General features: G+C 46.8%; 2 protein-coding genes across 9 annotated transcripts in view; both read right to left on the reverse strand.

Moving 5' to 3' along the window:
* Positions 1-12,804, reverse strand: part of ACAA1 (acetyl-CoA acyltransferase 1) — a 61,651-nt gene extending 48,847 nt beyond the window's left edge. The window contains exons 1-3 of one of the 2 annotated variants that reach the window (XM_073581482.1): positions 12,508-12,800; positions 10,453-10,546; positions 7,622-7,679 (exon numbers count right to left, since the gene is read on the reverse strand). In XM_073581482.1, the coding sequence (XP_073437583.1) occupies positions 7,622-7,679; positions 10,453-10,546; positions 12,508-12,663 (308 nt within the window). In that variant the 5' untranslated portion in view covers positions 12,664-12,800. Of the gene's footprint in view, positions 1-7,621; positions 7,680-10,452; positions 10,547-12,507 lie in introns of both variants that reach the window. The other variant, XM_073581483.1, reaches the window with a different exon arrangement.
* A 4,240-nt stretch (positions 12,805-17,044) lies between these two features.
* Positions 17,045-27,681, reverse strand: part of LOC141095471 (mitogen-activated protein kinase kinase kinase 3-like) — a 154,330-nt gene continuing 143,693 nt past the window's right edge. For all 7 annotated transcript variants that reach the window (XM_073581486.1, XM_073581484.1, XM_073581485.1 and 4 more), the window contains 3 exons: positions 27,522-27,651; positions 25,491-25,668; positions 17,045-23,536 (listed from right to left, as the gene is read on the reverse strand). In XM_073581486.1, coding sequence (XP_073437587.1) covers positions 23,308-23,536; positions 25,491-25,668; positions 27,522-27,651 — 537 coding nt within the window. In that variant the 3' untranslated portion in view covers positions 17,045-23,307. The remainder of the gene's footprint in view (positions 23,537-25,490; positions 25,669-27,521; positions 27,652-27,681) is intronic.

Consider the following 27,681-nt stretch of genomic DNA (forward strand, 5'->3'; position numbering starts at 1 on the left):
GGCGAGGAATACGGCCGAGTGACAGGCGCTAAAAGCACGCATTATACACGGACCAATGATTCTCTATGGGGTCCCTCACACCAGCCGTATATTTCTCGTCCGCATTCTACGCTCCGTGCCAATCACAGCATGCTGCGATTGTCAGCGTACTACGCCCGTAATACGCCAATGCAAGTCTATGGGTGCGCAAAAAATACGGATTACACACGGACCACACATGTGACTTGCGAGAAATACGCACCCGGTGTCTTTTAGCAAAGCCGGCAATTCAGTGCGCGATACAGTAAACTCACACTGACAGGTTTAATAAAGAAACGAAAGAATAGATATAGACACATAGAATACATATATATACATATATATATATATATATATATATATATACATACATACATTCTATGTGTATATATCTATTCTTTGGTTTCTGTTAGAAACCCTGTCATTGGGCTCCATTATATGTCCATTTTGCAAGCCTGCGAGAAAATCTCACCATACGGATTACATACAGATTACATACGGCCAATGTGAACATGTGTTTATATGCTGCATGTATACCAACTCAAACCAAGCTCAATTCTTGTGTTTTTTTTCATCCAAACTGAAGTCGGTCAGTTTCTTAATCTGGTGACAATAAACTGTTTAGGAAAAAAAAACCCGCTGAAAAAAAGCTTAATGTGAACTTACCATAAAACTTGTAACACTTTTTGACTTTTCAGTGACCATTAAATCTCATTTTTGCGTTGGAAAGCAAGCAGCCATGGGCCACGTGCACACGTTCAGTATATGGGGAGTTTTTACCTCAGTATTTGAGCATCAGTGGAAAACATGGATTTTTGTGAGTACTCACCGTAAAATCCTTTTCTCCGAGACGCTCATTGGGGGACACAGAGACTGTGGGTGTGTGCTTCTGCCGTCTGGAGGCTGACACTAAGTATACAAAAAAAGAGTTAGCTCCTCCTCCGCCGCATACACCCTCGCCCCCAGACCGGGCGTAACTCAGTTTAGTGCATAAGCAGTAGGAGAACGCGCCTTAAACTCAGGCAAGAAATTATACGTCTGAAAAAGGGACCACCCTGATCCTTACATAAGGATTTGTATAATTCAAAATAAACAGATGCCAACTGGCTAATAGGGTGGGTGCTGTGTCCCCCAATGAGCGTCTCGGAGAAAAGGATTTTACGGTGAGTACTCACAAAAATCCATGTTTCTCCTTCGTCTCATTGGGGGACACAGAGACTGTGGGACGTTCTAAAGCAGTCCCTGGGCGGGATCTTAGCTCACCCAATCCATGCTATTTTGCGCCCCTGATTAGAGGTGCGCAACTGCTGCCTGGAGAATCTTTCTTCCCAGGCTTGCATCCGAGGATGCCTGGGTATGTACGTTATAATGTTTGACAAACGTATGCAAACTGGACCAGGTAGCTGCTTTGCACACCTGTTCCGCTGAAGCCTGGTGTCGCAGTGCCCATGAGGCACCCACTGCTCGAGCCGAGTGTGCCCTGATCCCTGCCGGAACCGGCGTGCCACTGATTTGATATGATTCTTGGACTGTCAGACGAACCCATCTGGCCAAAGTCGCTCTGGACGCAGCGAGTCCCTTCCGCCGCCCTTCTGGAATCACGAATAGAGAGTCTGTCTGGCGGAATGGCGCTGTCCTTGTCACATATCTCCTAAGGGCTCTTACCAGATCCAGGGTGTGCAATGCCTTTTCTACCCTATGCACCGATGCCGGGCAAAACGAGGGTAAGACAATGTCTTCGTTGATATGGAATGCAGAGACAACCTTCGGCAAGAAGGGGGGAGCTGGCCTTAAAACTACTTTATCCTTATAAAAAGTCAGGAACGGCGGTTTACAAGATAAAGCCGCCAGTTCCGAAACCCGCCTAATAGATGTTATCGCTACCAGAAAAACGACCTTCCTGGACAGGTAAGGTAAGGAGACTTCTTGTAACGGTTCGAAGGGAGGCTCCTGAAGGGCCCTGAGCACTAAGTTCAGGTCCCATGATTCCATCGGTGCCTTATAGGGGGGTACTAAATGTGCGACCCCTTGCATAAACGTCCTAACCTGCCAGACCGAAGCGACCTTTCGTTGGAAAAGCACCGACAGGGCCGAGACTTGCGTTCTGAGCGAACTCGGAGCCAATCCCGCGTCCAGCCCTGCCTGCAGAAAAGCCAGTACGTTGGGAATCGAAAAAACCAGAGGAGCCACTCCGCGATCCCTACACCAACGGAAAAACACTTCCCAAGTCCGATGATATACCTTCGCCGAGGAAGGCTTTCGGGCACTCACCATCGTGGCCACCACATCGCGCCTGAATCCTGCCTGTGTTAACAGCCAAGATTCAATGGCCACGCCGTCAAACACAGGGCCCCTAAGTTCGGATGGCAGATCGGCCCCTGGGACAGTAAGTCCGGCCGATCTGGGAGACGCCAGGGTACGTCCACCACTAGTTGAACCAGATCTGCATACCAGGCCCGCCGAGGCCAGTCTGGGGCCAGCAGAATTGCTGGAACCTTCTCTCTCCTTATCTTTCTGATGACTCTTGGAAGCAGAGGTAGCGGGGGGAACAAGTACGGGAGCCGAAACTGGCTCCACGGAAGCACCAGAGCATCTGCTGCGATTGCCTGCGGGTCGAGGGATCGAGCGACGAACCTTTGAATCTTGGCGTTCTCTCTGGATGCCATAAGGTCCACGTCTGGTGTCCCCCACCGTTGGCAGATCTGTTGAAAAACCTCGGGGTGCAGGGACCACTCCCCTGCCGCGACCCCCTGTCGGCTGAGAAAATCCGCCGCCCAGTTTTCGATTCCCGGAATGTGCACCGCTGAAATTACCACGTGGTTTTTCTCGGCCCAACGCAGTACCAGCCCGACCTCGCGCATGGCTGCCTGGCTGCGCGTGCCCCCCTGATGGTTCACATACGCTACCGCTGTAGCATTGTCCGACTGAACGCGCACCGGCCGGTTTGTCAGCCAACGCTGAAAATGTTGCAGGGCCAATCGTATTGCCCGTATCTCCAGAATGTTGATCGGGAGAATTACCTCCCGAAAGGACCACCGCCCCTGGGCTGTGTGACTCTGGAAAACTGCTCCCCAACCCTGCAGGCTTGCATCGGTCGTCACCACCAACCACTGTTCCGGGGGAAAGGGTTTCCCCTGAACCAGAGACGAGTCGCGAGTCCACCACTGGAGTGACCGTCGGACCGGTGGAGACAAACTGCACCGATGATTGAGGGAAAGCAGCCTTCGGTCCCATGCTGACAAGAGCGCATGTTGAAGCGGACGGAGATGGAACTGGGCAAACGGGATTGCCTCCATCGCCGCCACCATTCTGCCCAACACACTCATGCCGTACCGGATGGATCTGGAGCCCGGCTGAAGAAGGTTCCGTACCCCCTGTTTGATCCTTTGCGCCTTGTCCTGAGGAAGGATCACCAGCCCCTGGGAGGTGTCGAAAACCATGCCTAGAAATACGATTCTCTGAGCCGGAACCAAGGACGACTTGTTCCGATTGATCAGCCAACCTAGGCGGGCCAGGGTATCCAGAGTGATACCGACATTCTCCTGGCATGCCAGAAACGACGGCCCCTTTACCAAAAGGTCGTCCAGGTAGGGTAGTACCGTTATGCCCCGAGCATGCAGGATGGCCATAACCACCGCCATTATCTTTGTAAAGACTCTGGGGGCAGTGGCCAGACCGAAGGGCAGAGCAACAAATTGGAAATGTCGCCCTCCGATCGCAAAACGCAGGAACCTCTGGTGTGGAGGAAAAATCGGGATGTGTAGATATGCATCCTGCACATCGATCGAGGCCAGGAATTCCCCTGGATCCATGGCTGAAATGACCGAACGGAGGGATTCCATCCGGAATCGCCTGACCCTGATAAATTTGTTCAGGATCTTTAAATCCAGTACTGGCCTTACTGTCCCGTCCTTTTTGGGGACTGAAAACAGGTTGGAGTAAAAACCTTGCGTCTCTTCGCTTTTCGGCACTGGGACAATGACCCCGTTGCGCTGTAGCGTCATTATAGCCTGCAACAGACCTTCCGCCTGCGATTCTGTTCCGGAGAGGCGGGAACGGAAGAAACGCCGTGGCGGGAGTCCGACAAACTCTATCTTGTACCCGGACGATATCAGTTCTGCCACCCAAGCGTCGCGTGCCACTGCGACCCAAACGTGGCTGAACCTTAGTAGGCGTCCGCCCACTCTGTCGTCCGTAGGTACGAAGTGCCTCGAGTCATTTTGCTGGAGGCTTTTGTGATCTGGCCCCCCTCGCTCTGGGCAAACGGCCTCGGCCTCTACCCAGCGGATTGGCCCTGTAAGAAACTTGCCTTTCCCTAATCTGACCATCATTTGCGGAGGTGGATGCCCTGGCCGAAGTCCACCTCCAGGAGCTACGAAAGGGCCGAAAACGCCTCTGCGTCTGCCTGAATGCCGGCCAACTCTTCTGCTGCGGTAGAAAACTACTCTTCCCCCCTGTGGCTTCTGAGATAAGCTTATCAAGCTTTTCACCGAACAACCGATTGCCTTGAAAAGGCAATGAGGTCAAGGATTTTTTAGAGATAGAATCCGCTTTCCATAATCTCAGCCATAATGCTCGCCTTACGGCGATCGCATTTGCTGCTGCCACAGCAGAACACTCGGCCGCATCCAGAGCGGCGCCGACGAGATAATCACTCGCTCCTGATATCTGATTTGTCACCTCCAAGATTTCCGCGGGCAGATCCCTGTCTTGGAGGGCCCTATGCAGAGTGTCTGCCCATGAAACCATGGCCTTAGCCACCCAGGTAGCCGCAAAGGAGGGGGCCAGAGCCGACCCTGCTGCCTCATACACTGAGCAGGCAAGCCCCTCTATGAGGCGATCAGTTGGGTCCTTAATAGAAGAACCGCTGGGTATCGACAATAGCGATCTTGATGCTAAACGTGACACCGGTGGGTCCACTACTGGCGACTCCACCCACCCTTTATGGAGTTCAGGAGGAAACGGATACTTTGCTTGCAGCGCCTTTTGCATTGCAAAGCGCTTATCCGGGTGTTCCCTATGTTTCTGGACTAGCTCCTCGAACTCCGGATGTGTGGCAAACCTTCTATGCGGACGCCTGGTTTTCTTGAAGGAGACCTTGTGACCTGAGGCCGTGGACACATCATCCTCGATCTCTAAAGTCTGGTTGACCGCCTCAATGAGGCTGTCCACCGAGTCCTGGTATCCCAGGCTTTCTGGATTCCAGGCTTCCTCCTCCTCCTCGCCCTCGTCCTGATCGCTTCCTGAGCTTGGCGACAGGGAACGAGATGCCCTAAAAATCGCCGCCGACTCCCAGAGGGCCCGGCCGACGGAGAACGAGCTCTCTTACCATGAGCTTGTCTGGTGCTGGAGCGGCCCCTAACGGACGAAGGGTCCTGAGACGTGGACGAGCTGTCTTCCGCTGGCAGACCACCATCCTTGACCCTGCCCGGGCCCCGAAGGGACTCAATTGCCTTCGTAAGGGACATCATAGAATGCGATAAAGACACTGCCCATTCTGGGGGGTCCTGACCCCTGGGCTCTGCAACCATGGGGGGCTCCTGGGCTCGCTCCGACTCACAGGCTTCGCAAAATTTACCCGGCTGCGCCTTAGGCAGCCTGACCCCACAGGAAATGCAAACAGCGTATAGGAAAGAGTGAGCTTTCCCTTTGCCAGACATATTGCAGGGTAGGGTAGGAGGAGGAGGGTAACCCCTTCCTTGACAACCAGTGCGGCACTCGAAACGGGGTTGCACTCACCCACCGGTAACGTCCCACCTCTTCCACGGGGTGCTCTGGACGCAGCGAAAACCCTGAGACGTGGACGAGCTGCTTCACGTGCCGTTACTCGCCGGGGGCACTGCGGTGCACTCTGGAGAGAGGCGGCGGGGCTTCCGACCGCACTCCGGCGAGGAAATGCGAGGAGGGGGAGGGGGGCGGGAGCCTCCGGTCACTGTGCGCGCCCGCCGCGGCCTTGCGGATCTCCCCATACCGCGGGGACCGCGGCCGCCGGCGGGACTTCTGGCCGCACTCCGCATGTGGCACTACTCGCACCGGGTTCCACCGGGGAGAGAGTCGGGCCCCGTGAGAAAAAGTAACCCCGTCGGGCGGGGGAACAGACAGCCCCGCGGCGCATTCTGGGGGGTCCCGTTCCGGGGGGTGACCCTACAAAAAAAAGGTGAGCCTGGCCGTCGGGGGGGCTCTCTTGGGGTGCTCTCAACCCCATCCCTGGGCGGGGAGGGGGAGGCTACTGGGGGTGGATGCTTCGATCCCCTGGCTCACCTGCGCCTCCAACTGCACCCCTGGTGTCACTACCTAGGGGTGGAAGGGGCAACCTGAAATCCCGCGTTGCAGGAGAGGAACAAAACGTGGAGTCCGTTGGGGATCGCCCATCGCTCACACGTGCTCGCCCGTTGTAGTTCATGGGGAAATCGAATCCTCTTATCAGGATGCGTTGCCCCTCTTTACAAAATAAAAAAGAAAAATGGTTGTCTGGGGAAAAGTCCCAGATGTGTCCCTCGGTGCGGGAGTGAAAACACGTGGAGGACTACTCACACGTGGTCGCCCGTTGATGATTTGGGGAGATCGGACCCTCTCTATAGGATCCGTCGCCCCTGTCTTATCTTCAAAGAAAGGAAAAAAAAAAAAAAAAAAAACCTAGTCTGGAGCTCCAGACTGCGTGTGCCTCCATCAGACACTAAGCAAAAAAACTGAGTTACGCCCGGTCTGGGGGCGAGGGTGTATGCGGCGGAGGAGGAGCTGACTCTTTTTTTGTATACTTAGTGTCAGCCTCCAGACGGCAGAAGCACACACCCCACAGTCTCTGTGTCCCCCAATGAGACGAAGGAGAAAGTATAATAGGAACACCTGTCTAATAATTCTTCACACAGCGCGCACACACACACAGAGCACACACACAAACACACACACAGAGCGCACACACAAACACACACACACAGCGCACACACACACACACTCACACAGCGCACACACACAGCGCGCGCACACACACAGCGCGCGCACACACACAGCGCGCGCACACACACAGCGCGCACACACACAGCGCGCACACACACACAGCGCGCACACACACAGCGCGCACACACACACACAAACACAGAGCGCACACACACACAAACACAGAGCGCGCACACACACAAACACAGAGCGCGCACACACACACACAGAGCGTGCACACACACACACACACACACAGAGCGCGCGCACACACACACACACACAGAGCGCGCACACACACACACAGAGCGCGCGCACACACACACAGAGCGCGCGCACACACACACAGCGCGCACACACACACACACAGAGCGCACACACACACACACAGCGCGCACACACAGCGCGCGCACACACACAGCGCGCGCACACACACAGCGCGCGCACACACACAGCGCGCGCACACACACAGCGCGCGCACACACACACAGCGCGCACACACACAGCGCGCACACACACACAGCGCGCACACACACACAGCGCGCACACACACACAGCGCGCACACACACACAGCGCGCACACACACACAGCGCGCACACACACACACAGCGCGCACTGCTAAATGCATTGATGGATTTTTTGCATATTACAAAACAAGAAACATACCTGAGAAACTGGGCGATTCTGGCAACAAGAGCGCCTCCTCCAGGCTGCAGCACATTTCCTGCATGAAAGGAAAGCACAACTCTTTATTCACTGCTTATTCTTATCACCATGCTGATTCTGCTCATTGCAATATACTGGTGATCTGCGGCGGCACAGCCGGTGTTGGTGCTATATCACCAGATTTTTGCTTGGCCTGTTTATCCCAGCTACAGCGCTTCATTATGTGAGGTGTACTCTAGGTGTGCAGTGATGCAACAAGCTTAGGTGTAATAAACTTTCTGGGATGTATGTGGCCTTTAGAAGGTGGCTCTCCTGTTACTGTGTGAATGCGGAGATCACACATGCGAGAAACTCTGAAGGGTCTCACATCTTAATACCCAGCACTGCCGCCGGCACTCAGGAGCGGAGCGTACGGCTACATAGAAATACTCCGCTCCCGAGTGCCGGCGGCAGTGCTGGGTATTAAGATGTGAGACCCTTCAGAGTTTCTCGCATGTGTGATCCCGGCCTTACTGTTCTTAGGTATAGCTATTCGTTGTCACCCAGCCTCTGGCTGCTATGGAGCCCTGGTGTACAGTTTCTGCAAATAATTTGTGCACATTTTATAAAACTGAAGTTTAGACCGACACAAAGATCAGAGTTGGATTACGATCTGTTCAAAGGTTAGCGGTATCTCCTTGAGTCAGACGCTTACCTTCAACTTTGTCCTTAGAAAACCTGCAGCCATCCACAACCCTCCGCTCAGCCTCCCATAACCCACATACACAGAATGGCCACCTTACTGGAGACCACGTAGCAGCACATTGGAATCAGAACCAAAAGCGCAAAGCCCCCCTGTACAGGACCACTCTAACAGGTCAACAAAATATCACCTTTTTTAAACTAGTTTAAATTGATCATGATGAAGTCAGAGTTAAAATAATTCATATTTGACATCATTTCATTATTATTATCCTGCCGAGCAGCTAAAGCTTATCTCTTAATTGAGGGCACTCCGGGTACCACCAGTGGATACTCTGGTAAATACTGAATGTATAAAATACAAGAATTCGGCACGTTTCTCCAACACGTTTCACCGATAAATCGGAGTTATCGGGATAGGACAGCAGCGCTGAATGTTCCTGGGACCCCTGTTGCAGTATAATAAGATGGCAAGCATTGTCCTGCTGAAGTGTCCTTCTGCCATACACTAAACAACTACCAAGGAGAGATGAACCTGGTCAACCATGAGCCCTAACGTCCTTCCACAGATGTGTCAAGAAAAGATTCTCCAAACCACCACGGGCCTCAGCGGTTGACTCCTGATAGATAGCGTTCATCTATTCATGCTGCTTACTCCAGTCATCACTCACCCATTAACATGGTGAAACAGAAATCTAGATTTATCTGACCAGGCAATGTTTTTCCATGGACCGGTGATCCCACTTTTTGGCTTTGCAGCGCACTGTGGCCCTAACTTTCCAGGGAACAACGAGTTGGACACATTAGTAGGAGCACAAGGGTGACGGCTAGCAGCAGTCTGCATGAGTGTGCACAACCTGTGTGACATCCTCCTCAGATCCTGTTCAGCAATCAGCTGTTTACACCCAAGGCTACGTTCCCATGATGAGCTTTGGGGGGGGGGTTTGAGGCTGCGGAATTTCTGCAAACATTAGTTAAATTAGACTATGTGCGGTTTTTCCTTGTGGATTTTTTTTTTAACATGTGTTTGGGTTTCTTTTTGGTGTGTCATGCTTTCAAATAAAGCTTCTTTGATCCTTCCTGGTATTTGGCTCTGACAAAACTTATTAATATAGGTGTGGATTATATGTGTGTTTTCTTGCAAATCTATGGGGAAAATTCGCACAGAAAACTTAAACTGACATGTTGCGGATTTGAAACAAGCACAGAGGGTCAGCTTACATTGAGTAAAAGAAAAGCACAGTGGCCGTGAAAATTCCAGAAAGCCCATCCACTTTGCTAGAACTGTAATCCGCTGCAATTTTGGCACAGCGTCAAAAACACACCACACGCTCACCGTGGGAGCGCAGCCTTAGGGTATGTGCACGCGTTGCGGATTGCTGTGCAGATTTTTCCATGCGGAATCTGCTTATTTTGCTTATTTTGGCAGAATCCGCAGGTTAAAATCCTTATGTTTTTCCTGTGGATTTCCTGCAGATTTAGTGCGGATTTCGCCTGCGTTTTTACACCTGCGGATTCCTATAATGGGATGGGTGTAAAAACGCTGCAGAATCCGCACAAAGAATTGACATGCTGCGGAAAAAAAAAATGCTGAGTTTCCACGTGGAATCTTCCACAGCAGTTTTTTTTTTCCATAGATTTACATTGTACTTTAAATCACTAGGAAATCCGCAGCAAATCCGCAAGGTGTGCACATAGCCTTAAGATCCCCTCTCGCTGGCTGTTTTCCCTTGATTACATCCCAGCATATTCTCAATGTTACAAGAGAACCCCCCAAGGTTGGCAGTTCTTGAATTACCGGCCCCTGCTTAGTCTGGCATCCATGGTTATGGTTTATTCGTAGTCATTCACATCTATGGGTTGTCCTATGGTAATGTGGATTTACACGCAAAGACCGATCAATAGCATCACTTCATTATACATTGTATACTGCACTCCGGGACGCTGCGAAAGAGCAGGAGCCATTAATAAAGTGACCATTCAGGGTACATGTCCGCAGTCTGTGGCTAATGTTCTGCGGGCATCTACCGTAACTTTTTATGTTGGATTTTATCAGGTTAGATTATCTTTTCCTACACAACATCACTCTACGTTGCCTTTTACATACTAGCCACATAAAAGATCCATAAGGGGCCAAAGCATAACCTTACCTACGCAGATATCCCCTAATAGCTCGGGCTTCAGATTGACGTCCCTGAGAACAGCAGTCATAACAGAAGACAGGAGCTCATCGGGTGTCGTCTCCTACAAAAAAAAATATTTATTTTTACTAATATATATATATAAGAAGATATTCCAGCAGAGAAAGTCCTCCAAAGAAGCAGCAATGATGACTGAGTGCAGGCAGTAGAGCCTGGACATCATCCCGTGCTGCATACTCGCACCATCTGCAGATATTCTACGCTGGAAACATTCTAGATTTCAATAGTATTTCATGAATAAACTGAATACAATCTGTGATAAATATATAAACCAGGTGTAAGTCCAGACCCCACTATGTATCAGAAAAAAGTGATAAAAAACTGGGAAGAGGTGAAATCGATGTTGTGAGAGTCCTGTGGTGTAATGGTGGCAACGAGCATCGCAGGGGTCATACCGGATAATAATAGTTCACAGGTTATGTATCATTATCTGCCCACCCTGATATAAGGGCACCAGATATACATGTCCCTGGGGTCAAAGAAGGAAAGGAAAAAAGGAAAATAAGAAAGTAGGAGAGGTGTCGCTAGCCTGAAAGATCTGGGGAAGTGCACCTACCACCCCCCAGACATCGCCCAGGTACCCGGATCTTGAGGGCGGCTGCTGTATCCGTGCCAACGTGGCACAAAGACAATGGGATCCTTTTGTAGAGCGGGCAGCCAAAGGCGTAGCCCACGGCTCTCCATCCTGTAGACCTACAAGACATTGGTGACCCACCGCAGGTAGCACAGGGAGGTCACTACGTTGTGAAGCCTATGCTGGTCCGCTCTGCAGGAGAAGGACAAGACCCAGTTCCTTATGTTAGGGGAACGGAAACTTAATTTGTTTTCGTGGAGGTGGCATAAAGGAGGAATTATTACTCTTTAAAGAGGGGGTGGCACTATTTAATTGAGGGGTGCTTCAGGTGTCAATATTTGTTTTATGGGGGCATTGCTATTGGATCAGGGAGTGCAATAGCAAAATATTGAAACCTTTTGAAATTGTTAGAAGCGGGGATGGGTACAACCGGGCACAGTGATGGGTACTGATGGGCACGGCGATGGCACGGTGATGGGTACTGACAGGCACGGCAATGACACAGTGATGGGTACTGACAGGCACGGCAATGACACAGTGATGGGTACTGACAGGCACGGCAATGACACGGTGATGGGTACTGACAGGCACGGCAATGACACGGTGATGGGTACAGCCGGGCACAGTGATGGGTACTGATGGGCACGGCGATGGCTTGGTGATGGGTACAGACAGGCACAGCGATGGGTACAGCCGGGCACGGCGATGGCACGGTGATGGGTACAGCCGGGCATGGCGATGGGTACAGATGGGCAGTGTGATGGCACAGTGATGGGTACAGACGGGCACGGCGATGGGTACAGATGGGCAGTGTGATGGCACGGTGATGGGTACAGCCAGGCACGGCGATGGCACGGTGATGGGTACAGCCAGGCACGGCGATGGGTACAGATGGTCAGTGTGATGGCACGGTGATGGGTACAGCCAGGCACGGCGATGGCACGGTGATGGGTACAGACGGGCAGTGTGATGGCACGGTGATGGGTACAGACGGGCAGTGTGATGGCACGGTGATGGGTACAGACGGGCAGTGTGATGGCACGGTGATGGGTACAGACGGGCACGGCGATGGCACGGTGATGGGTACAGCCAGGCACGGCGATGGCACGGTGATGGGTACAGCCAGGCACGGCAATGACACGGTGATGGGTACTGATGGGCACAGCGATGGCATGGTGATGGGTACAAACGGGCAGTGTGATGGCAGCAGGTACCCCTCATCATCAGTCCTCTTCTAGACAGCGCCCTGGGAGTAACACATTAGTGGCCAAGTCCTCAGGCCGCTGTCAGGTCCGGGAATAACACCCTCGTGTGCCCGGTGAGGTGGATTCATCAGCGGCTACCGCAGGCATGGAGTCACACAACTTGGTCTCTGGTGCCGATCGTACGATGTGGTCGCACACTGCTGTGACAGGTACAATCTGGTTTACCCTGAAGCCCCCTCTCTTGGCTTTACAGATCGGAGTCCTCCTTCCATGCACAATGACGATGTCCTGAGATCGGTCCGATGTGACTGCGGTCGTCTCTGCCCGAATACCCCTGGGGGTCCCCGGGAGATGTCCCAGCACAACCCGCACTCTGTGCATGGTGCAAAGCAGCGGCCAAGTGAACTCCGCACCGGCCTGACAGCAGCACTACCGCCAGCACCACAGAGCGCGGGTCCTCCGGAGATAGAGCGCCTGTGCGTCCCCGCCCCGTCACTATGACAACAAGGCTCCACTTCCCTGCACTCCTGACAGCGTTCATAAGCATGCGCAGTGCACAGTTGCACTAGTGTACATTTTATTAAGTTTTCTAGTTCATTTACATAACCTGTTTCTTTGCCTTTTTAGATGGACCGGTGTGTGAGAACATTGTTTCTGCAGCTGGGCGCCATCTAGTGGCTGCATCACATTACTGTCCATCTGTATGCATGCTCTAGGACTCTTTGTTATACACACTAGGCTCTCTAAGGCCTGTTTCACACTTCCGTTTTTTCAAATCCGTCAAAATCCGTTGGTTTCCGTAAAAAAACGGATCCGCCATTTTTTTGCAGGATCCGTTTTTTTGTCCCATAGACTTACATTAGTGGTTACCGCGGATCCGTCAAAAAAACGGATCCGTTTTTTTAAAAACGGATCCGTCTGCATCAGTTTCCGTCAAAAAAACGGAAACGGATCCGTTTGGCGGACACAAAAACGGAAGTGTGAAACAGGCCTTATTCTGATATATGATTTGATTGTTCATTGTCCTTATAAGCTTTTTTTATACTTATTAGCCATGGTGACGTTCTGTTTCCTCACCATAAAGCCACTATACTTGTTTATATTAATACATTTTAATAAATTTTATTTTTATAGTGCCGACATATTCCGCAGCACTTTACATTTCAGAGGGGATTCGTACAGACAATAGACATTACAGCATAACAATAATCACATACAGTAGATTATAACAAATAACAAGAGGAGTGAGGGCCCTGCTCGCAAGCTTACAGTCTATGAGGAAAGAGGTAGACACGAAAGGTGGGTGGTAACAGTTGCCCTGATTGTATGGACCAGCCATAATGTTAAGTGTGTAACAGTACAGACACAGAGGGCTAATGGAGGCATAAAGCATGTGGGAACATGATGCTGGGAACCTGGTTATGGTAAAACTTTTGGCTCTGCCACACAGGGATAGATTAGGTTAATGTGTTGAGGCGATAGGCCAGTCTGAATAAATGCGTTTTCAGGACACGCTTAAAATTGTGGGGATTGGGGACTAATCGTATTGACCTGGGAAGTGCATTCCAAAGAATTGGCGCGGCACGTGTAAAGTCTTGGAGACGGGAGTGGGAGGTTCTGACTATTGAGGATACTAACCTCAGGTCATCAGCAGAACGGAGGGCGCGGGTAGGGTGGTATACTGAAACAAGGGAGATGTAGGGTCGTGCTGAGCCATGGAGGGCTTTGTGGGTGAGGGTAATAAGTTTATACTGAATTCTGGAGTGGATGGGTAGCCAGTGTAATGACTGGCACAAGGTAGAGGCATCGGTGTAACGATTGGTGAGGAATATGATCCTGGCTGCAGCATTCAAGACAGATTGGAGAGGGGAGAGTTTGGTAAGAGGGAGACCGATTAGAAGAGAGTTACAATAGTCGAGACGAGAATGAATAAGAGAAACAGTAAGAGTTTTATATTACTGTCTGGTGTCAATTTTTAATACATTGAGAAATAAGTGTATTTTTTTATTATTACTACCATGACTTAATTCAGTGTCACACTTTTTTGGACCATATTGCTCCAATTTTTTGCAGGTTATGGAATTCATAGCATTATAGGACTCTGGAGCTGTTGTCACGCTGTGAGGGTCTTCAGTAAGGAGGGGGGTGGGCTCAAATGGTTTCTGGAACTGGGACCCGAACTATCCCTGTCCTGGGGTACTCTTGAAGGTAGGGAGGCCTGAGTCTCTGACCTTACTCTGCTCCTGTTAGACCCTGACCTGTCCTCCCCCTCACACCCATGAGGCATGGGACAGAAATGTAAAGTAAACAAGGCACAAAGACGAAACAGGGAGAACAGACAACATCTATTATACAAAAGCACTAACCAGCAATAGTGAAGAGGACAGGGAGGAATAAACTAACAGGGAACAGGAGATAAACACACACACTACAGCAACTATACTCTAACCCAGTGTTCCCCAACTCCGGTCCTCAAGAGCCACCAACAGGCCATATTCTCTGGATTCCCTTAGAATGATCCAGGTGACAAATGCATCACCGGGGCAGGCAAGAATTTCATCACCTGGGCAATACTAAGGACATTCTGAAAACATGACCTGTTGATGGCTCTTGAGGAAAGGAGTTAAGGAAAACTGCAACCACTTAGCTTTAGTACACAGCACAGGAAGACAAATGTTTCACCAGTAGGGAAAAGAAGGTTTGACCAGTTTTTATAGGAAGAGCTAATGACCAGATCAGAAGCAGCTGAAATGGAGCTGCATGTTTCTGACCAGTATAGAAAGGGTCATTAACCTCTTCAGCACCAGAGGAAACTTAATCCATTCAATATGGAACAAAAATCACACTATCTCTAAGGCTGGTTTCACATTAGCGCTTTTTAAGCGCACGCACGGCCGGGGGTAGCTCCGCCCCCGAGCCGGCTCTCTGCCCGGCGTGCCCGCCCCTTGCTTGTAGCGCCGCCTCCTAGCGGACAGCGGCGCCTGCGATCGGCGCACCCTATCTTTAGCATAGGGTGCGCAGATCGTGCACAGGCCGTGCGCTAGTTGCGCTTTGACCTGCGCTTCGCACTTTTGACGGTGCGCCGTGCGCGCCAAAATCCGAAAAGTTTGATTTTGGCGCGCACGGCGCACCGTCAAAAGTGCGAAGCGCAGGTCAAAGCGCAACTAGCGCACGGCCTGTGCACGATCTGCGCACCCTATGCTAAAGATAGGGTGCGCCGATCGCAGGCGCCGCTGTCCGCTAGGAGGCGGCGCTACAAGCAAGGGGCGGGCACGCCGGGCAGAGAGCCGGCTCGGGGGCGGAGCTACCCCCGGCCGTGCGTGCGCTTAAAAAGCGCTAATGTGAAACCACCCTAAAGAAGACCTGTGACTCATTTCCCAACATGACTAACTCCAGATCGTCAAGGTGGACATGACACCCTTGTGACAGCTGTTCACATATCCATGTATTCTTGCAGAAAGAGCAGTCTGCACAAAATCATGGAGACATGTTCGATTTTCATCAGCGCCTCAGATCAGACTCACCAATGCAAGTCTATGGGTCTGTTATAAAAAGTTCTCAGTTGCCATAAGTATGCTGACCATTTTTCACCGGTCACCATCACTGTTTGATAGGAGAAGCTTGAGAAGCCTCCATCATTTTTTTTCTCATCCAAAAAAAGCTGATTAAACTCTGATGGTTTGAACTGACACTGACTTAACACTGATGACACGGATTCAAAATAGTGATTGAACTCGGACCGTTTTTGCAAATGAGAAAAATCACTAATATGCCCATAGGTCAGGGGTGGGAACCTTTTTTTCTGCCAGGGGACATTTGGAAATTTAGGCCATCATTCAGGAGGCAGTTCAAAATTATCAAACTTGAAAGTTGATGAGCCGGCTGGAACTGCTTCTCTTTGGTGCGGCTGTGATGTTAGGTGGTATGGATGAAGTTACAACTCGTAACTGCTTTTCCAAATTTGCAATGGTCCGGAGCACCTTCGACTCTTTGCCTTGATGAGTTTTGTAAACAACTCACAGCAGTAAGTGGCACCGAACACAGATGTATATTACATTGCAGGTCTCCTCAGTGCAAAATTCATCACTGCTCATATAACTTTTATAGAACTCAAGCAGTGGGAGGTCTGCAGCATATACATCATATAGGAGACACCAAGACTGCTGTATATACATCACATAGGACACACTGGGTCTCTGCTGTATAGACATCACATAGGAGACACCAAGACTGACTTATACATCACATAGGAAACATAGAGATTGCTTTATATACATCACAGGAAACATGGGGCTATGGCAAATACATCAGTGACGGGGCTGGAGGATAGACACCACAAGAGACATGGGGCTGGAGCATAGACATCACAGGAGATATGGGTCTGCGGCATAGGCATCACAGCAGACATTTTAGTGCTGCAGTACAGACATCAGGAGGAGATGCTACCACTGCAGTCCCCAGGAATCCACCCGTGGACTGGAGAAAAGGTCATCAAGGGGCCTCGGCCTGAGGTTCCCCACCCCTGCTTTAGGTGTATGTAAACTAATGTACAGTTGAAGTCATAAATATAGAAGAACAGCGGCATGAGACCCATCACCTATAGTAAAGTCTCGGGTTTCCATCATGGTGTCCTGTATTTTACTAGATAAAACAGAGCAACACGCTGCGTTATATTCTTCTAGGTTTTCATCAAAATCTGCCATGTAACCTCCAATGCAGATGTGAGTGGAGCCCAAGCCAAAAGGAAGAAGTAGAAAATAACTTTCTGTACAAAATATTTTTATAATATCAAATATGATTGGCCTAAAAACACATTTTATATTATTGCGGTTACAACAGTACAAACATGTACACAATACATGTGATACTTTGACATGTGCAAGAAACAAGAGAAAATGATTGGCTCCTTGAAGCATTTCTGCTACATCCCCTCAACACTACATTACCTATAGTATGGCAGCACGAGAACACTGAATGAAGAGATATCGCTATACTGAATGATCTTACAGCCTACGGGTTTAATACCTGTACATGATGCATTACATTATGACATTCATGGTGGTCACTAATGTATCCAGGCACACGGTCATTAGTAAATGTACTCCATATGTTGGTACTCTCACAATCATCCAAAGCATTTAAATCAGACTTGTAAATTCTCATGAGAAAACCTACAGAATTTAATAAGAGGAGGCAGCAATTTTTTTTTCAGAAAACATGGAAGACAAGGATTCACTATTGCTAATACAAGAAAAAAAAACACATTAAGGCACCAGCGTGGAATCTGTACATTAGCCGGAGACCCACAAATATTTCAGCCGATACAACGGATAACCAATATTCATATGCCGATAACAAGATCATCTATGGTAACATGACAATAGTGGCTGCCCACTTCCATATTAGATTATTGATGAATCCAGATGATCTGAGTGGTATTTGCTGACAAATATCTAAAGCCGACTATGGACCACGATATCCAGCCCAATCGTGGGTCTCCTGACCGGAACTCGGCAAATTCATAGGCATACTTGAGGCAGCAGCGTTCAGATCAGAAGACTCGCAGAACATCTGGATATCACAGTCTGTACAAGAACCATGAATGTTGTATGAGAAAAAACGGCATTAGACCGTGTTCACATCTACATTGGAGATTCCGTTTGCAACCTCTATTGCCAAGTCCTTTATATTTGACGGAAAAATATCATCCAGCATTTTTTTTTTTTTTTTATAAAAATGACAGACATCACAGTGGACCCCCTAGATTCTATTATAACTTAAGTCAATGAGGTTCCTCTGGCTCAGTGGGTGTCCTTCATGTAATAGATTCGGCTCTCCATTATTTTATTTTTTTTTTAGTTTCGCTCTCATATTGGAGTTGAACAATGGAACTGAATTGTGTAGATGTGAACAAAGCCAGCTTGAAAATTATTGCCTTATCTGGGTTTGGAATTGCCAAGACCTCGTTTATTAGATGCCTGGTCTCCTGACACATACTACTTTAGTAAATGCTTGTATTCAATCAGGAAAAAAACATGGGGCAGCATTCTCAGGACTCAACATTGTGCCAAACAATAAGTATAACGATTCTGTTCTAGAATCTGAACCTTCATCAGATACGGATTGCTGTGTGTAGAACTGTGGCTGGAGCCACTATATGCAGGCTTCCAGGAGACACAATCCAGAGTTAATAGAACATCTGCTCCAGAATTACTGTACTCACAAAAATGTTATGGATATTTGGCTTTCGGTGAAACTTATGGAAAACGTAAAAAGTTCACACTACAGTGATATTTTATCGTGAAGGCAGGGCATCAAAGTAGGAGCATGCAATGGTGATTTCTTCATCTCAAACAACTTATTTAAAAAAATAGCCAACAACAGTGGTGGGTATACTCCCTCAAAAAATGTCAATGTCTCAATATGGCCTTTAGCATCAATTACAGCTTGAAAACATTGTCTCATGCTGTTTAGAAGTCAAGTTATTATCTGCTGAGGGATGGCATTCTACTTTTCTTGAAAGGTGGTTCTCAAGTCATTGAGGTTCTGGGGTACAGAGTTACGAGCCTCTACGCGTCAACTCGGCTGATCCCATAGGATTTCTATGGGATTCTTGTCTGGGGAAAGTGCAGACCACTCCATTTGTGGTACCCCAGTCTCCAGCAGCCATTCCCTAATGATGCAACCTCGCTGAGCTGGAGCATTGTTGTCCATGAAGATGAAATTAGGCCTGTGTTGTTTATGCAGAGGCACAATGGCTCGATTAGGCTGGTTTCACATTTGCGTTTTTTAGCGCTGGAAAAAAACGCACATGTGCGCATGCGTTTTTTCCCCTATATTTAACATGGGTGCGCATACCTGCGCGCTTGTAAGCGCATGTATGCGATTTTCATGCGCTGCGTTTTTTTGGGGTGTGCGTTTGTATTTTCCAGACGCAGCATGTTGCATTTTTTGGCCCTGCAAAAAAGCGCATGCGCACATATGCGCACGTTTTGCGCTAAAAATGGCCATTATAGCCTATGGATGCGCATATGTGCGCACTGGCATGCTCATGTATGCGTTTTTTTGCATATGCGTTTTTTTTTTTTAAACAAGGAATTTAGGGGTTTGGGTTAGAGTTAGGGTTAGTTAAGGGGGTTTAGGGTTAGGGTTAGGGTCAGGGTCAGGGTTAGGGTTGGGGTTTGGGTCAGGGTTAGGGTTAAGTATGGTTTGGTTAAGGGTTAGGGTCAGGGTTAGGGTCAGGATTAGGGTTAAGTATGGTTTTGTTAAGGGTTAGGGTCAGGGTTAGGGTTAGGGTCAGGGTTAGGGTTAGGGTCAGGGTTAGGGTCAGGGTTAGGGTTAAGTATGGTTTTGTTAAGGGTTAGGGTCAGGGTTAGGGTCAGGATTAGGGTTAAGTATGGTTTTGTTAAGGGTTAGGGTCAGGGTTAGGGTTAGGGTTAGGGTCAGGGTTAGGGTTAGGGTCAGGGTTAGGGTTAGGGTCAGGGTTAGGGTTAAGTATGGTTTTGTTAAGGGTTAGGGTCAGGGTTAGGGTCAGGATTAGGGTTAAGTATGGTTTGGTTAAGGGTTAGGGTCAGGGTTAGGGTTAGGGTCAGGGTTAGGGTTAGGGTCAGGGTTAGGGTCAGGGTTAGGGTTAAGTATGGTTTTGTTAAGGGTTAGGGTCAGGGTTAGGGTTAGGGTTAGGGTCAGGGTTAGGGTTAGGGTCAGGGTTAGGGTCAGGGTTAGGGTTAAGTATGGTTTTGTTAAGGGTTAGGGTCAGGGTTAGCGTCAGGATTAGAGTTAAGTATGGTTTGGTTAAGGGTTAGGGTCAGGGTTAGGGTTAGGGTCAGGGTTAGGGTCAGGGTTAGGGTCAGGGTTAGGGTTAAGTATGGTTTTGTTAAGGGTTAGGGTCAGGGTTAGGGTCAGGATTAGGGTTAAGTATGGTTTTGTTAAGGGTTAGGGTCAGGGTTAGGGTTAGGGTTAGGGTCAGGGTTAGGGTTAGGGTCAGGGTTAGGGTTAGTAAAGTCATGGTTTGGGTAGTGTGAGGGGCCACCTAAAAATGTTGGAAAAAAACGCAAACGCGGTAAAAACGCACTAAAAACGCATACAAACGCATAAAAACGCTGCGTTTTTTTCATGCATGCTCATAAAAATGCTTGAAAAAAACGCAGCAGTTGTATGCTTTTGTATGCGTTTTTTCAATGCGTTTTTTTGCGGGAAAAACGCGCTGCAAAAAAAAGCAAGTGTGAAACTAGCCTAAATGAGGTTATTCAAGTAATAGGGGTATGTCACTGTACCATTTACAAAGTGTACGGCAGTTCTGGATTGATTATACACCTGCCCACACTAACACCCCAAAAGGCTCGTCTGGCGACTAATGTGGCTTAAGCATACCAGTCTCCTTAATGTCTCCAATATCACTAGTGGCCACTTTCATCAGTGACCAGCACACAGGCCAATTGGTCCCTTGTCCAGTGTAGATGTTCCCTGACCCATGCAATACCCATGCAAGATGATGACACCTGTGCCTGGTGGTGTGGTCAGGTACCCTTGCAGGTTGTCTAGCACAATGGTTTAGAATGATCTGACATGACACTTGGGTACCTCTCACCTCCCTTAAATTGTTGTGTGGTATTCATCATCCGGTTCGGAAGGGCATTGTTCACAATGAAGCGGTCATCAGTGTGGGATGTGGCCAAAGGATGTCCACTCCTCTGGCTTTCTGTGACTCTTCCAGCCTGTCTGTATCTGTGTTGCAAACTGCTGATGACACTCTAAGCTCAGTGGCCTCTTCCATCTGAGAACATCCGGCCTGAAGCCTTGCAATGGCGAGGTACCGGTGATCAATTGTTAGGTGTCGTCTTGGTCTCATGATGTCAACATGTGAACAGCATGAGGAGGGAGGACAGTTTAATATCAATTCTAATTGAACCCTGATTCATCAAACACCTGTTGTGAATTTTGCCACTAAGCTCCTTGTTAGCGAACAGCAAGTTGTGCAAAAAGTACTGAAACATTGATCATTTGGACATGTGCATGCAAAAGTTTAGAGATGGTCACATTAAGATCCCCTGGGAAGGTTAAAGTGCATTTTAGGATCATCCTGAAATTTCACCCGAAAGCCAAATACCCGTAACTTTTTGTGAGAAGTGTATGTTGTGTAAAATAAACGATACAGAAGTGCGGACAGATCATCTTTAAACAATATTATCCTGTTTGAGGCTTTGATTTGTCCTTTTTTTCTCCAGTGTTAGTATAGTTATTTTTAACCGATCTCATAGGAACCAGCTTTTCTTAGAAAATCGACAAACTTCTATATCAGTATGGGGACAGTGAATTCTCAGAGTGATCATCCATTATGGTAGTCATACATCCCAATCTCCTTTTTCAGAGCGAAACTATGGGAGAAGGTTGGGTCTCAAACTCTGAATGTTATGAGTTTTAAAATAGTGGTTACCATTAGGAGGGTTTCACAAATCCTATGAAGCTGCCGAGTTCACATTAGGAAACCTGCAGCTAGTCCATGCCTTGTGGTCCAAAAACCACAGATGTGTAAAACTGGCCTTATGGCTATCCTACATGTCATATGTTATGAGACAAGCCCTTTAAAGTCTACACGGAAAGAGTCAGAATTACATTACAATCATTGTGGCGTGTCCTATTAAATTTTTTTTATTATTATTATTTTTCTGAAAATACTTACTAGTCCACTTTAACGGTTCTGTATTAAATAATTTCAGAATCTGATATGCAATAAAAAAAATTAAAAAACAAAACAATATTCCGCTCTGAGATTTGTGAAAAACAAACTGTCTTCAACACAAGCCAACGTGTATGTCATGCAGTAAAGTTGTGGTGAGCAACATCAAGCCTTTGATTCTGGTTTTGATAAGACAAAAAATTCATTACGGTAGATGCAGCTATTTTGGGCTTTGAGGACTTTCTCCATTTTTCTTTACTGTGCCCCCACCCCCCCAGAGGCATAGCTGCTTAAATTTTCTGTGAAAATAGCTATTGGGACTTGTTTTCACGTGGGATATGTTATATTTTTAATGGTACCATTTTGGGGTGCATATGTCTTGAAAGTTTTTTGGGGTGTGGGAATAAAAAAATAAAAAATAAAAACTGAATCAAAGTGGTTAAGATGAGGTTATCGGTGTTCTCCAGAAATTATTATTAGGCAGGGTCACACTGGCGAGAAACTCGCATGAGTCTCTCCTCTCAATACCCGGCACTCAGGACCGGAGTGTCCAGCTGCATGCATTACTATGCAAGTGTGACCCGGCCTTAGTCTGGCTCCTGCCGCTGAATCCAGAAATTATTAGTATGTCCCCTGATGGGCATATTTAAATACACCAAACTTCTTTCCAGATGATGATAGTCTGTCATCAGTGGAAAAGTAACATTTTTAACTAATAAATGATTGATTTGTTTGTAATTGTCCGTTGGGACGAATTATAGAATGATGCGTATGGTCTTGATCAGCCGCAGGTCTTCTGACCTGAATTCATACCGCTTCATGAATGCAGATGAGGCTGATGAGTTCAGGTTTGGAGACCCACGGCTGGTCCGGAAATCACAGTACATACCCGGACTGTGTAACTTGAACGATTGAGGCCGAAGAGAACCTACTGGGTCTGAAGACACAACATTGCAGGTCTGAGAAGCTGGCAGACAGGTTAGGTTTAGGGCATGGCTGCTGCTCATCATTGCTCTACAGGCACCAACAGTGTTTCATTATTATAATCAAATACTTTAATTCAAATCTACAATCGTTTGGGACATAATGTTTCTGGCGAGTCCCGTCCGTCCTCCGGATCTGGATGTTGCTCAGTAGATCTTTTCTGAAATGTTGCAGTATGTAGATGGTCGACTCCAGTAGTGTTTAAGAAGCTGCAGACAAGTCTAGAAATGAATTTTCCCAGAGCTGATCTGCTCGGCCTCTTGAGGAATGCAAGTAGAAGAGACATGGACGTCTTTCAGGGCTTCTCTGAACATTTCACAATCCTTCATTTCTCTTACATTTTACACAGTGATAAGTAAAAAAAATTAAATACTATGACTAACAAAAGGATGCCTTAAAAGTTCCTCGGCTGTGGGCCTCCTTTTTTCTTCCACAAATATTTGTTTCATGAAGTCCCTACAAGAGTCTGAAACACTGTCCGGAAGCTTTGGTTTCGTTGGTTGTGTAGCAATTTTGAAAATAGCGGCCATTGCTTCATACTCTGCCCATGGTGGTTTCTCTGTGAGCATTTCCACAACTGTGCAGGCGACACTCCTTTAGGATAGACAGAAAACACAGAAAATAAAACCATTGGTCTGAAATTCGCAAAATTCAAGATGGCTGATCACAACACTTTGCAAATAGACTTGCTAGCATAATCTTACTAAAAGAAAATCCCACAGCAAGGCTTCTGCTATTTAACCTGAGAGCAGCATAATGTAGATGCAGAGAGCCTGATTCCAGGGATGTGTCACTTGCTCAGCATCATGCTGCAGTTTCAATATAATCAGTGTATTATCAGCAGGAGATTATCACTAAAGGACTAGGTGTCACATGACAGGCAGACCAGCTAATCTGTCTAACCCCGCCCCCACCACTGATTGGCAGCTTGCAGAGAACAGTCAGTGATGTGGGTGGGGTTATACACAGCTCAGCATTCTGACCACTGCTACATCTATAGCAGAGAAACCAGGGATTCTATCAGAACTGCAGCAAGCAGCCCAGTAAGTGGCACATCGCTGGAATCAGGCTCTCTGCCCCTACATCATGCTGCTTTCAGATTCCATAACAAAAACGTGCTTACAGATCCTGTTATTCTGTCCCCTACTTCTTGCTTAATCTAACAAATATAGCATACAGTATAAAACAATTATTTAAGCCAAAGTAACGATTGTGTTACCTGATTTGTTACATTTGAAAAATTCTGGTAGTTGTCATTTCACCTCAGTGGACTCCGGCCCACATTCATCAAGACTGGGATATTGGCAGCGCAGGACTAATATGCACCAAATTCATTAAGAGGTGCGCCACTTTATCAGCATCCAAATAACATTTTTAATTATGCCATTATTATACCTAGTCCGAGATGGCCATCACTCATCCCAGCATTTTACTTGTATCATAACGACAGCACCTGTGTGGGCGCAGAGAGGGACTTCTCTTTCCTCCTCACGCTGGTTTGTCAATTGCATGGCTATGATGGTGCTCCAAGACTAGTTCGAGTGCACTCTTTCCAAGATTAACATTGATTTTAAACATTTAGGTGTAATAAAGAGTTAATTAAAAACATTATCAGGAGGATAAAAGTGCTTCTAAAACACTGTAGGAGTTAAATCCCTTTGCAAAGTTACCTTTTATGAATTTGGGTCACCTTCTTGCTGCTATGTGTCACCGCCAATAATGTACTCCAGTCAGGGACTAGAGTACATTTGTCAAAATGTATGCCACCTTTGAATGTTTTGGGTTGTCATTATGGTTTAAAAAGAGAAAATATAATAGTTTGACAATAAATGGTTTCACCCAACCACTAACCATGAGTGGAGAAAAGGTTTTGGTGTTATCATCCATATTCTTTGAAAAAAGGCCAAGAAAACAAAAATTCTGCTGGGTATGTAAACTTTTCAGCACAACTGTAAGTAACGTCGGGAACAGAATACCACATTGTTTAGTGGCCACTGAGGAGTCCTGTAGTTTTTCTCCCATTTTTAAGAAACACAGCACATGAAGTATATGTCTCATGTTTTGTCAGGCAGGTTCTATTTAAGTGATTTTATGATTGAGAAGAGGTATGGCAGTAATCAGGACTGCGTGTGGCTAGAAAATTTGAACTCTCCTTCCCAAAGATGTGATTAACCACAGTTAATTAATGCTTTAAGGGGGCCAATCACTTTTTTCACACAGGGCCTGTAGGTTTGGATTTCTTATTCCCTTTATAATAAAGACCTTTGTGTTTACTTGTGTTATCTTTGTCTAATATTTACATTTGTTTGGTGATATGAAACATTTAAGTTTGACAAGCATGCAGAAGAAGAAGAAATCAGGAAGGGGCAAACAACTGCATATATATTTGTTTTTTTCTTTTCTCTTTTTTGTCATTTATGGGGTCAGTCCATGTAAATATATGTCAGTTGTACGGTTCTGCTGTGTGGACACACTGTTCCTAGTTATGAGCCCAATTCTCACGATACTTCCATAAATCTCTCATCTGGGATTTATCTGCAATACCTACCACACATCCGCTTTCCTCCCATATCCTTCTCCACTGATCACCTCTGGGCTCATCCAGTATGGGGTCCCTGTCACAGATTTAATTCCGGTCCCAGACATACAGATGGTTTGGATGCGTTTGCTGGCCCCAAAGTCACCAAGTTTTACATTCCCAGCTGAGTCTCTTAAAATGTTGGCACCTGCAAACAATGGATAAAACATCTGTATGATAAATGGCTCTGAAGATAATCCAGTCTCTTGCATTGTTATTCCCGAGTACACGCTTTGGAAATGCAGGAAACAACCAGGCAGCATGCCATAGATCAACACAGCTCACTGAGCCAGAATTTTATCTCAGGAACTCAGCCTTCCTGTGGTATCTCTCACTTCTTGTATCTCATCGTATACCGTATTTCTACTCTAACTTCAAATCTCCTTTTGGTTATAGTGGATATTATAACATTACTTATTAACGAATGCTAGTTGTTAAAGTGCAGATTTACTTTAATTAATAATAATGCACTAATAATGATTCCATAATGTAAAAGCTTGGCTTACGTAATAAGCATTATCCATGCTGATAAAAGTGCAGAGCAATGGTGGGGAGATCTGTAACTCAGTCTATTAGTGCCTGTCATGTAAAGCACCCTGTATATTTAAAGAAGCAGGAATGCTTCATGGAATTCGAATTCGTAAAGTTTCCCCCAGAATAGATTTTGCTCCAATTCTGATAGGCTATGTAGTAGTGAAAAATTGTGCATTAAATTATTTCTGTATTTACTTATTTCACGTCAATGTTCAACATTAAACATAATTTAATTGATTTGTTCCTAAATTCTGATTAATTTTATAACATTTTATCAAATCAGACATTTGTTTGTTTGAGATTCAAATCTCCTATTTTCCTTCATATAGTCATATAATTAAAGAGGACCACTTATTATGTCAAAAGTGACCAGTTTTTTGTTTTTCTAAAAACTGCCCCATGGTTCCAGACGTACCGGCCTATTTATCCAGTGCTAATTTTTATTTTGATTACCAAGGGGGCGTAGCTCACAGGATTCTTTGGGGGTGCTGCTTTAGTCTGCTCTGCATAATTACCCTGTAAGCCCTGTTCCCTTGATTAAGACCATAAAATGTAGCACTATAAATGCCCACATCTCTGGAACTATTTGGGAGATTTTAGGAACACACAAAAAAAAACCAGGATACTCGGGAGAACAAGAACAAAAGCAGGTCAAATTTGACCCGTAAGGATCACGGAAATCTTTGCATCTTTTCGATTTTTATTGCATTGGAAGTATGATAAAGGAAAAAAAAATATTTCTATGGTTGACTATAGTGGAATCTGATTAAAAAATTTGCTTCTGTAGCTTGCTTGCATTACAATACACTGCAAGCTGCTTAATGCCATTCAGTGTCATACCCAGACAGCTGGGCTCCCTCGGCTTAGCCCATCCTGTATTCTACCTGAATCTAAGCTCAATTCTGATTTGATTTAATATGAATATATTGGAGCTTAAATCTTTGTTCAGGAGAAGACAGGAGGGGCTGAAAATTGAGCCGGTGGAAAGCATGGATTTACGGTATTGATTGATACTGAAAAGCATCAAGCATCTTTCAAGCTAGAGGAGCAATATTTTTTTTTTCCACATAATGCATCAAATAAAATAGATACAAAAGAAGGCTGTAGCTTTTAGAACTGCAAAAAAAAGCTAGTGAAGCCTTCGAAATTACGTAGATTTCCCATTAACTACTAGTAAAATGTGGCTCGATTCCTATCTAAATCCCAATTATAGATATACATCTAACTGAACTAACAACATGTACAGAGTTGTGCTGTTCATGTCTTTTATTGGGAACAGTGAGTAAAGTAACAACCTTTGAACTTATTCAAGAACACAAAGGTCGGTGCATCGCAAGCTGTACCCCCTACTTTATGAATATTCTACAATATCCCTAAAGCATTGGCCTCTGAGGTCCCTTTTTTCCCGATAACCATCTGTTTACTGGCACTGTAAGTAGAATCCAAAATTGTGTGCAAGACACTCACCTTTAATATCTCTATGTACAATCATATTGCTATGCAAGTATGAAACTCCTTGAAGAATCTGTCGTGTATATCGCCGGGTAACGTTTTCCGTTAGTGCACCATATGCTTTTAGTTGATCTTTAATAGAACCCTATAGAAGAAGAATAAGGATAAAAGTAAA

Source organism: Dendrobates tinctorius, unplaced genomic scaffold, assembly GCF_039654945.1.
Source record: "Dendrobates tinctorius isolate UK_male_01 unplaced genomic scaffold, ASM3965494v1 ptg000070l, whole genome shotgun sequence".
Classification (NCBI taxonomy): Eukaryota; Metazoa; Chordata; class Amphibia; order Anura; family Dendrobatidae; genus Dendrobates; species Dendrobates tinctorius.